General features: G+C 39.4%; 1 protein-coding gene across 1 annotated transcript in view; it reads left to right on the plus strand.

Annotated features, from left to right (window-relative positions):
- Window positions 1-424: 424 nt before the first annotated feature.
- CNEP1R1 (CTD nuclear envelope phosphatase 1 regulatory subunit 1) overlaps window positions 425-11660 on the plus strand; it is a 29316-nt gene continuing 18080 nt past the window's right edge. Inside the window, exons 1-3 of the mRNA XM_004704683.2 lie at window positions 425-534; window positions 1688-1759; window positions 7124-7197. Coding sequence (XP_004704740.1) covers window positions 510-534; window positions 1688-1759; window positions 7124-7197 — 171 coding nt within the window. The 5' untranslated portion in view covers window positions 425-509. The remainder of the gene's footprint in view (window positions 535-1687; window positions 1760-7123; window positions 7198-11660) is intronic.

The raw sequence follows: 11660 nt of genomic DNA on the forward strand, positions 1-11660 counted from the left end.
GAGTTCGGTAAGTAGGAAACGGATGCTTATTAAAAAGAAAGCCCATTACTTTGAGTCCTATTTAGCACATAGCCTGTACGTATTTTGTTTCCCGTATTAGACCTTACATTGCTTTAGAGTAGGACTCTCTCAACAAATTATTTTGAGAAATGAAAAGAATGAATTGGGCATAGCAGGCCGCAGTTCCACTCCCGGGCGGGAGGGGGCGAACGTGTTCCGTCACGGCCGCAGCAGCTAGTTCTTGGTTCCTGCGGCTTCCCGTCGGACGCTGGGTGCTGAAGCCGGTGCTCGAGTTAACCAATAAGAAGCTGCCTTGGTTTGGGGTGGGGTTTTTTTCAGACGTGCCCAATGAAAGTGGCGGATCTAGGCAAGGGGCGGTCCACTGAGGAGGGTCATAGTGGGGCTGTTGGGTTTGGGAGTTGGCGCCGAGGCCAGGAAGGGGCTGTGGAGGTGTGATGCGGGGGGGGCGGAGGCCGTGACCGTGACCGTGACCATACCTGTCTCCCGACATGAACTCACTGGAACAGGCGGAAGGTAGGGAGGGTCACCTGGCTGCCCGCCCCGAGTCTCCTCGAGAATGGCGGAGGGAACAGTCCAGGGAGTAGACCCGCGAAGACCTCGCCCCGGGAAGAAGAGGCTGGGATGTTGGGGTGACAGAGCCTCGGGGTGGGGGCACCGTGTGGGGCTCCGGGACAGCGGGACCCCGACGCCGCCGGCTCTGGGGTCGAGCGTCAGTCCCCCGCCTGTAACTCAGCTTAAGTCGAGGAACTCTTTTATTCACACCTGCTTGCCCCCCGAGCATTATACGGATGTTGTTCACTGTATCCTTTATTTTGTTCTCGTAGTCACAGGCGTTGCTGACGTTGCTTGTCGAGTCCTGCCGCGATAGAGGTGCCCCGAGGTCTCCTTTTAAGGAATGTGGCTGTGGAAACGTTACCTTGGCTTGCTCATTCCGATGCTCCAGGTTTCTTTAGAACAGGGTGTCGGTATTTCGATAGTGCCAGGAAGCTCACCTGTAAGCCGTGAAGTAGGGAATGTCTTTCCACACCCCTTCGAAGGAGACCTCAGCAGTACCAACAAGGCCAGGAAGATCAGACAGCAATTGGAATTATTAATTAAGTATAAACCAAAAACCAAACAAACCACATCACTGCCATCAGAACTGTCTGTGAGTTTCCAAGACTAACTCTTCAGGGAGTAGAAAGCCTCATCTTGGAAGGTTTCGTACTGCTGACCGTTAGACCACCGGGGGGGCCTCGTCTTCCAGCGTTTTAGGGTTCTGTAACCTATTCGATCAGATCTATTAGATAAAACGTTCTATCTAAAGAAAGGTCTTGGCTCCAACAGAATTAAAGGTCGGTGGTGGTGCTGGTGGGGGATGCGATTAAAGCTTGATCTGATTTTGATCTTTCTATTTTGTAACACTCTCCACCTCCGAATCTAGCTTTTGACCCAACTGAGGCTGCTGCTAATTTTCCACATACCATTTTAAGAACCGTCTCAAAGTGAACCAGCCAGTTTCCTTATATGTAAAATTAAAAAGGAAGCCTAGTCTATCAAGTGCTTAAAGTTGTGATACATGTAAGTTGGAGTGTAAGAACTGAAGAAATCTGAGTCTCTAGAATTTCAGCTTTATAGACTTAACTTAGTAAGGGTGCTAATTAGGACTTGGAATCTTTTTGCATAGATCTCAAGGCTTTTGAGAGAAGACTGACTGAATACATACATTGCTTGCAACCTGCCACTGGACGATGGAGAAGTAAGTTCCTTAGAATGTTTACCTTAATTCCCGCCTAGGAATGATTTGCCTTTATGTAAACTTTGCACTAATAAATCCTTGTATTTAAGATCTCACGGAACCATGAGATTTACTTTTTATTGACACTTTAAAAGCTTTTCATAAGTTATGCATTATACGGCCATTTTTAATAAAAATCATGATGGGTGATCCATTTAAAACAGTCTTATTTTGTGTAGCTGAATTTTTATATTTTTATTAAAATACATTGATATTAAATGAACATTAGAGCTTTGATAAGAACAAACTAAAAATTTCAATCATTTATTTAGCCATTTTTGTTTGCCTACCTGCTACTTAAATGAAATCTTAGTACAAAAAAATCATATTTTAAATTTACAATGTATTTGCAATGGTTATGAATTGAAAAAATTCCTCTAAATTGATTTTTAACAAATCATAATTGTGTTGCTTTGGAAGCTGACCTTTGGGGGCGGGGGTGTTTGAAGATTCACATTATGACTGTTTTTTCATACATACTATCAGAATCCTATATGAAAGGTAAACTGCAAAATATAGTTTGAAAGAATTAGTGCCTCATCTAAGTACACATATAAGTAGTTGCATCAGCAAATAAATGCTTCTCCTAATACATCTATATTGGGACCACTCCTAATTTCTTAGATGGGAATTTTAAGCAACCCCAAGGTTAGTTACAAATGAGATCTGTTCCTACGTGTATCTTTAAGCTGAATTTGTAGGTGTCAGTTTTTACTTAGCTTTTCGTGTAAGAGCTGGGAGAAAGGTGTGGTAATCAGCGTCCATAAAGATTTACAATGTTGGAAACCCTGTGGGACTTCCTTGGAGTCTCTCTGAGTTGGAATTTACTAAAGGACTGTGGGCTTAGTGCATGGAATGGCTCCAAGGTGCATGTGAAGCATTGAAAGGTGAAGGTGATGAATTTCTTAAGAGCGAAGTAGTGGTTAGTTTGATCTTTTCAAGATGAGGGAAAATTTATGTAACAGGGCAAGCATGAATTGTCTACAAATTTGGATTTAAAAGACCCTGGGACTTCACTGTTAGGAGCCCTGCTGGTGCTTTTGAGTAAGTGAAGGACAGCTAACCACAAAATCTGCAGTTCTCACCACAATCTTTGAAGGGGATGCCTGCTCTTGTCAGAATTTCCGAAGCCTTGGGAACCTTATGTAGGGTCGTTATGGGTAAGAATCTACTTGGTGGCAGTGGTTTTTTTGGGGTGGTGGAGGGTTTCCTAGGTGGGGAACTTACTATATTGAAATTTAATCAGAGAAGGAAATAGAGCATAACAGTGGGCACATTGAAGATGTAATTTATTTTGAAGTGTAATTTGCTTTGTGGACCCCTGAGAATAGTACTGAAGTTAGGGATATTTTCTTATATTAAGATTTGTGTGTGTGTGTGTAGTTTTCCTAACTTATATAAAGTTGTCATTGCATTGTGCTAATTATGTACTGTGCTAATTAAGAAAACTGAAATCCTCACAACTGGACTAAGAAGTAATGTCATGATTAACGTTGAAAGAATTGAAGTTGTCAAGAATTTCATCTTATTTGGCTCCACAGTGCTCATGGAAGCAGTAGTCAGGAGATCAAATGACGCGTTGCATTGGGCTAAATCAGTGCACGGACCCTCTTTAAAGTGTTGAACAACAGAGATGTTATTTTGAAGACTACAGTGTGCCTGACCCAAGCCATCGTATTTTAATCACCTCATATTCCTGTGAAAGTTAGATATTGGGTAAGGAAGATCATAGAATGGATGCATTTGAATTCTGGTGCTAGCAAAGACTATCGAAAGTACCATAGATTGCCAAAAGAACAAGTAAACCTGTCTTAGAAGAATTACAGCCAAGAATACTCCTTAGAAGCAAGGATTGCAAGACTTCATCTCACATACTTTGGATATGTTAGCAGGAGAGACCAGCCCCTGGAAAAGGACATGATTTCTGGTAAAGTAGAGGGGCAGAGAAAAAGAAGAAACCCCAACATGATAAATTGACAAATTGGCTGCAACAGTGGGCTCAAACACAAGAAGCAATTATGTACATGGTGGTGTTTCCTTCTGTTGTACATAGGGCTGCTATGAATCGGAACCAACTCAACGGCACAAATTATTGCTCACAATTCATGATGAATATTGTCTTGTATTTTCTGGTTTACTAGGGATCTCCCTGCAAAACCTTTACTTCAGAGTTACATTAGAATCTCTTGAAATGTATATGATGCTTTCTTATAAATTGTAATACAATAAATGTACTTGTATTTTTTTTCTCTGATTCATGGTTTCAGTGCTTATATGTAAATGACGTAAAATAAGGTAATGTATCTATCAAATAAACGAAGACATTTCCAAGAGGGTTCTTCTAAGTGCATCTTAATTTTGCCTTTGATTCTGTTTTTAGCAATAACTGTGTAAAATAGTGTATTTTTGTGAATAGAGAATTATAAGAAATTGAGTTTAATTTGTTCTCAGAACATTATCTTGAAATTCTTATTTTGTTACTAAAATAAATGTTTTTTTATGACTTAGGACTTTGAAAAATTTAGTACTAGGAATTCTAGATAATGTGTTGTTCTACATTTAAACTTGATTTCTACATTTTAAAAAGCTATATATCCCAATTGAAGGCCAAGTAACTGTCTTGATCCCCTTATTATTTTCTAGTAATGCCAGATATGCTTGATGCTTCACTTAAGATCTCTTTATTTATTGATTGAAAGCTTTTTAGGATTTCTAAAATAATTCATGCTTACGTATTGTACGTCTGCTACTAATAATTTATACTCTGAACTTGCATTCAGTACCTTAATGTGATATTGTTGTGTACCCCACTCTTGCTGCAATCAGTACCAAAGTGATATATTGTTAGTGTACCCGACTCTACTGCTACACTTCCTAACACTGATCTTTTAAAAATTCAGTCACAGGCTGGCGTCCATAGTCAGGTCCTAGAGTCATTGTGCTCAGTGCGTTTTATTTGGTTGATCTGTATTAGAAAATGAAGGTATTGTTGTGTTTTCATTTGCATGTATAAGATCTGCAAAAAGTCAGCACATTGATAGTTACATAGACTGTGTTAGGCCGGATTAACTAGAGAAACAAACTGAGAGACACTCATATATGCATAAGACAGAGCTGTATATCAAGAAGCAATTATTAATTGAGAAAACCGCCCAGCCCAGTCCCAACTCAAGTTCATAAGTGTGATACTGGTCCATAAGTCCCTTTTCAGACTCGCGCAGCCAGATACCATCATGCAGATTACAGGAAGATCGCAGGTTGTATTCTTGTGGATCCAGTGGCAGTGGTAACATCTCCAGAGTTCTGGCAGCAACCAGCATCCTCCAGCAGGAAGGTGAAGGCAGAGAGAGAAGGGAAGGTTTCCAGAGCCCTCCTTGTTAGAAAGCCACACCCACAAAGAGATGCAAGCCATCAGGTTCTGACTTGATTGACAGTTTGATTACCACCCCTATACTTTTATATAACTTCAAGTTGACATGAAATTATGTAACTACAACAGACTACCCCTTGTCAGCTTGCCACCTTTACACAACTCTTTAGCCATACATACTTTAAAAAAAACAAAACTTTTATTGGGGGTTCTTACATCTCTCATCACAATCTGTACATTCCTCCAGTGTGCCCCTACCATCATTTTCAAAGCACTCTCTTCCCACTTGAGCCCCTGATATCAGCTCCCCATTCCTTCCCCCTCCCTCCCCTACCTGCCCTCCCTCCTGAACCCTTGATAAGTTACAGATTATTTTTTTGCCATATATAACTTTTAAACAATAATATCATGTTTGTGCCTAACAGGATAAAACTAAAATATGTAAACTGAAAATGTGCCAGCCCCATTTCAACATAATATTCTATAAGTGAACAAAACAAAAATATTCTGTGCCTAAAAATAGCAGTTGTGTGAACACGTACTCCACAGTACCATAATCCCATCAATACATTCCCCCACCCATGAAAGTTTGTGAGCCAGTCACTTTATGCCTTTATCTGCCACGCCTGTGTCCCCTGTGGGTATCTAATTTCTGTGCTGCCTTTTCTATGAACCCAGTGCTTTGAGGAGACAAGCATGTTCTTTGATGTGAAGAATCTAAATTCCAGTTGGAATCTTGTGAGTCTCCATTCATAAGCAGAGTCAAATCAAGACAGGCCATCCATAAAGTCAGCAGCAATGAACACCCAATTCGCAGGCTCAAAAATCTTATCTTCATCTGGTAGGGATCTGGTCAACTCTACGTGGGCTGCCTTGCTTAGCCTCACCAATGTGTCCGTTGACTGCCTTGTCTTTCAACCACGGGTGCCTTTACAAAGTCTCAACAACCCTAGCCCCCTTAGGCTAGGTCATGCTCAGGTTCCACACAACTCTTTTAAACTTCAGACCAGCTACCCCACTCATCTCTCTTCTAGTCCCTGTGAACCAGGTCTACTCAACCCATCTCTTTCTTGCTGTGTTTTCCTACTTCCACTCAACAAGTGGATCCAGGTGGAAACCTAGCAAGCATTTCAGGTTGCCTGCAGGCTCTCTTTAATGTTCAATCCTAGAGAGGAGAATTCTTCCATGGCTCCAGATTTTTCCAGTTTCAGAATTAAACTGCCAGTTCAAAATTCAAAAAAACGGCAAATGGCTCCTTTTTTTCCTTAAGTCTTGCAAAAGCTCTCAGCAAGTCTTTTCAAATGCAAATGTCCCAAGCACTCAAGGCACTGGGTGGGGCTTACCTTTCTAAGCATTATTTCCAATACCCATTTAACAGAACCAATTTAATGGCTGAAGGCAGTGGGCTTACAAACTCTTCATACTTCCCAATAATCATTCGATCATGCATTATATCAATAGCAATAGGTAGAAGAAATCAGTATTATCCTAGTACAGCTAGATCCTAAAACAGTCGAATTCAATTCTTATTTAAACTATTCCATTCATCTGCAATATGGCCATAGGGTGAAGGGAGACATCAAGAGTGTAAGATATGACAAAATAATAATTTATAAATTATCAAGGGTTCGAGGGAAGAGGGGAGCGTGGAGGGAGGGGGAAAATGAGCTGATACTAAGGGCTCAAGTAGAAAGCAGGTGTTTTGAGAATGATGGCAACATATGTACAAATGTGCTTGACACAATTGATGTATGTGTGGATTGTGATAAGAGTTGTATGAGCCCCTAATAAAATGATTAAAAAAGAGAGATCATTTGTTATATTGTAAATATCTTCCAAATAATGTTTTCAGTGCATTTGCCATTTAATAATTGGTTGTCACGTAGTAGGAGCTAGTGCTATCATCATAGATTTAAAGTGTTTTGTTTACTAATTTCATGTTTATCTTTCATCAGTGCTTCTTATAGTGGTATCTGTCTGTACAGCTACTGGTGCCTGGAACTGGTTAATAGATCCCGAAACACAAAAGGTAGAAGTTTTGTTTTCCAATCTTTAATAGATTAAATGAGATAATAGACAGGAATGTGTTGTTAATTTTAAAGGTATTCAAATATTGCTGACTATGACTCATGTTGTGAAGTGCCATCTAGTCCGTTCTGATTCATAGCGACCTTGTGTGCCACAGACGAAAACACTGCCTAGGGCTGTGCCACCCATACGGTGGTGGTGTTTGAACCTGTTGTTGCAGCCATGTGCTCGTCCAGCTCATTGAAGGTCTTCCTCTCTTTCGCTGACGCTTTACCAAGCACAGGCACCCTAGTGGTGGCATGGTTATGCATTGGGCTGCTGATGGAGACGTCAGAAGTTCGAAATCACCAGCCAGTCCGTGGGAGAAAGATGAAGCGTTCTCCTCCCACAAACAGTTACAGTCTCAGAAACCCACTGAAGCATTTCTACCTTGCACTTTTGGGTTGCCTTGAGTCAGAATCGACTCAGTAGCAGTGGGTTTTGCCAAGCATGATGTCCTTTTCCAGAGGCTGGTCTTTCCTACTATTACTACTAGTAGTAATATTAATCATAATACTAAAAGTACAATTTGTTGAAGGAAGACTTTGGGTGGCTGCTGTCTATTCATGCAGTGGTTAAGAGCTCGGCTGTTAACCAGAAGGTCAGCAGCTGTTCCACAGCAGAACGCACATGGTAGCCTGCTCCCATAAAGATGACAGCCAAGAAGCCCCTATGGCGCTGTCCTGCACTGTTCTATAGGGTTGCTATGGCTCTGAATCAACTAGATGGCACACAGCAATAGGGGAAAAGACAAAAGAATAGTATTCTACTTATGTTGAATCTCATGTAAAAAAATATTTTATAGTACATTTAAAAATATGCTATCAACATTTTTTGTTTGCTTGGTCCATATAGCATTGGTGCCAACTTGAGAAAACTATAAAATGATATTTTTCTATATGAGTGATCTCCATTACCACTTTTGTCTATTCCATAAGGTACTTGAGATAATTTTATAGGAAACCCACATGATAAGTTAGCAAAATGTAAGTATAATAAAAAGTCAGGACAGGATAAAATACAGATTAGTCTAGGAAGTCACAAATGGAGAAAAACCAGGTTGCTGATATGTAGACCAGGTGACCCAGAGTTAACTGAGTTGAGTTATATATTACTCTCTAAATTACCTGATCAACATAGTCAGGCCATTCTGTGGTAAAGCAAAGCGTTTCCCTTTTTTAAAAGCTTTATTAATAGCATTTATCTTTTAAAATATGTATATGCAGTGTCACAGCAGATTTTATAAGGCTGGTTCTTAAAGCATCCTGTGATCAAAGCTGTTACCATGTTTTTAATATTTCTGTCTCTTTACTACCAGCTTTAGTCTCAAACATAAGCTTTTTTTTTTTTTTTTTAGTGAACTAATAATCTCCAGGGAGTTTTTTTCCATGAAATTATTTTCCTCAGGTGCCCCTTTACTTAAGTAGTAATGAATGTTTAATTTTTACAGGTATTAAAGATCTCCCTTTAAATACAGAATTATTTAGGTGGACTACTTCTGGTAGCTTTATTTATAACTTTTAGAGTCATATGGAAGAAAATGCTAATAGACTTTTGTTACAAGTCTAAATGACAATTTAAATAGCTAGGAGTTTATTTAACAGGTAATATCCGAGCTTTATCCACTGAGGTGGAGAAGTTGATGATGGAATTTATGCTAATAGAGGAGTTTTCATGGCAGACCGGAAACTCTCCTGTGTGTTCATGTATAAAAGTCTGATCCTAAGGCTGTGCTCAGTGCTCATTTTAGGAGAAGAGTGGAAGGAAGCTGGCAGGAAGAATTGAAAAGGTCTATCTTGGGAAATAAGGCAGACTTCTAATTGGGAAAAATATAAGATTATTTCAACTAGTTGAGATCTTAATAAAATACAGAATTAAATGTAATTTGAAATTAGCCCTAAATTCTGTAGTTAATATAATTGTCTAAATTAGATGAGAATAAAACTATACGCCTAAGGGATGGCTCTTTATACTTTAGTATTTAATAACCCCAAACCAGGGCTTCAAATTAGTTAGAACCAATTCAGTCATGGCCCAACACAACAAAATCAATAGATTCACATTTGTAAAATATGGAAGTACTGGAATGATAACAAGAATGAGAAAAAATAAGAGTCAAAAAACCTGAAATGGGAGACTCAGAAGAGGTTTAGTAAGCACTTTCAGGAGTCTGATAGAGAAGACTGGATTATCAATAGGACTGTGAAGTGTGCCACACATTCAAATCAGTGTAATCACTGCCGTCTTTGAGCTGTCGTTTCTACCTCTGCTGCTTAAGGGATTTGGTTGCTGTACAACATGCGTGCTGTCTTTATTTTCTAAGAAATCAGATATCAAGCAGGGCATTGATCTCTTATTTTCTCTGTTCTGTTTACTTTTCCAGTACACCTACATTTTCCAAATTTGGGAAATTCATTTCAAAAGCCATGACAGAACTAGGAAGAATGGCTTGAAGCCCTGCCTCAAACTTCCAGGGTTTTAGCCACCAATTGTGTTGTAGCAGTAGCTGCAAGCTCAAAAACAAGTGACTGGCTAGAATAAGCCAGGGAGAGCAGGCATATGGCCGATTGGAAAGTGGGTGAGTGCCTGAGCTCAGAAGGAAAGTTGCTGTGTAGTTGTAGTTCCTTTTCACCTTGGAGGAAAGAAGGCAGATAAGATTGATCCAAACAGTAACTGCTACTTTTAGCTCAGGCATTCATCTACTTTCCAATTTGCCATATTGAAGTTGAAACATAATTAAAGTTAAAGTGTTATCTCCTAATATCGTGCAAGCTACACAAAACATAGCTGACTTAATGAAAACTAAACCGTTCTCAGGTTTTAAAACATTCCTCCAAAGTATTAGGATATTCCATATCTCATTCTTTATTGGTGTTTTCAGTTTCTCTTTCTTAGACAAATGTATGTAACAAGTATCCTTTATATTCCTGGTTCTCTTCATGCACTCTGTCTTGATGGTACACAGCTCCTAAGTGGAGATGGGAATGCATTTAACTTGCTTCTGTTGTTCCCATCTAAATGACTGGGAAATTAATTTGTGTTCTTAGTCTCTAAATATTTGTCCTTTCTGCCTTTTCAATAGACACTTATTCTATAGTAGTCTGGCTTGTCTTTAGAATCTCTTTGGATCATATGCTGTTTTCTACCATCATATGAACCCAAGTCTAAAATTGGCCCTTTCTCTTGAATACTTAAGTTCTTTTTGTTTTTTTTATGAGTCCTGTTTTATTCTTCTGCAGATGGATATCTGATTTTGCCAGTACCCTTTGTTAAAGCAATTACCACTCCCCATTTAATGTGTCTTGGCCCTTTGTCAAAGATCAGCTAATTGTAACTGGTTCTCAATTCTCCTTGGCTTCTGTATCTGTCACTGTACCAGTACCAGGCTGTTTTAACTACCATTACTATGTAGTAGGTTTTGAAATTGGGAAATGAGAGGCGTCCTACTTTATTTTTCTTCTTTAGTAGTGCTTTGCTTATATGAGATCTCTTTGTTTTCCATACGAAGTTGGTGATTAGTTTTTCTATCTCTTTAAAGCAGTGGTTCTTAACCTTCCTAATGCCACGACCTTTTAACACAGGTCATGTGGTGGTAACCCCAACCATAAAATTATTTTCGTTGCTACTTCATAACTGTAGTTTTGCCACTGTTATGAATCTGGCAACTGTGAAAGGGTAATTCGACCCCCAAAGGGGTCGCGACCCACAGGTTGAGAACCGCAGCTTTAAAGCATGATGCTGGGATCAGGAAGATGATATCTATGGATTGCTTTGGGTAGCATTAAGGCATTCAGAATATTAAGTGTTCCATTTGTTAGGTTTCTTTGTGTAAGTCTTTTGTGTCTCTGTTTAGATTTATTCCTAATTATTTTATCTTTGGGGTGACTCTTATAATTGATACTGTTTCCTAATTTCCTGTTTAGTGTCTTTGTTAAATGAATCCCAACTGATTTTTTTCTCTGTAATAAAGTTATTTTTCACAGTTGAGCTGGCTAGAAATCTGAATTCCAGTTACAGGTTCTAGGGAAAGGCTTTCTCTCTGTGTTGGCACTTAAGAAAGGTCCTTGTCTCTTTTCAGCCTCTATTGCTTGGTCATCATGGTGATATCTTCATGTGGCATGGCACCTGTCTTCCCCCAAGGGTCTGCTTAAATTTACTACCATATAATTCACATATCATGCAATTCAATAGTTTAATCATATTAAGAGTTGTGCAATCAACACCACAACTAATTTTAGAACCTTTTCTTTTTAATCATTTTATTAGGACCTCATACAACTCTTATCACAATCCATACACACATCAATTGTGTAAAGCGCATTTGACATTCATTGCCCTCATCATTCTCAAAACATTTCCTCTCCACTTAAGCCCCCGGTGCATTAGATCCTCATTTTTCCCCTCCCTCCCCGCTCCCCCCTCCCT

Source organism: Echinops telfairi, unplaced genomic scaffold (genome assembly GCF_000313985.2).
Source record: "Echinops telfairi isolate 266 unplaced genomic scaffold, ASM31398v2 ScPeMD7_2291;HRSCAF=2852, whole genome shotgun sequence".
Classification (NCBI taxonomy): domain Eukaryota; kingdom Metazoa; phylum Chordata; class Mammalia; order Afrosoricida; family Tenrecidae; genus Echinops; species Echinops telfairi.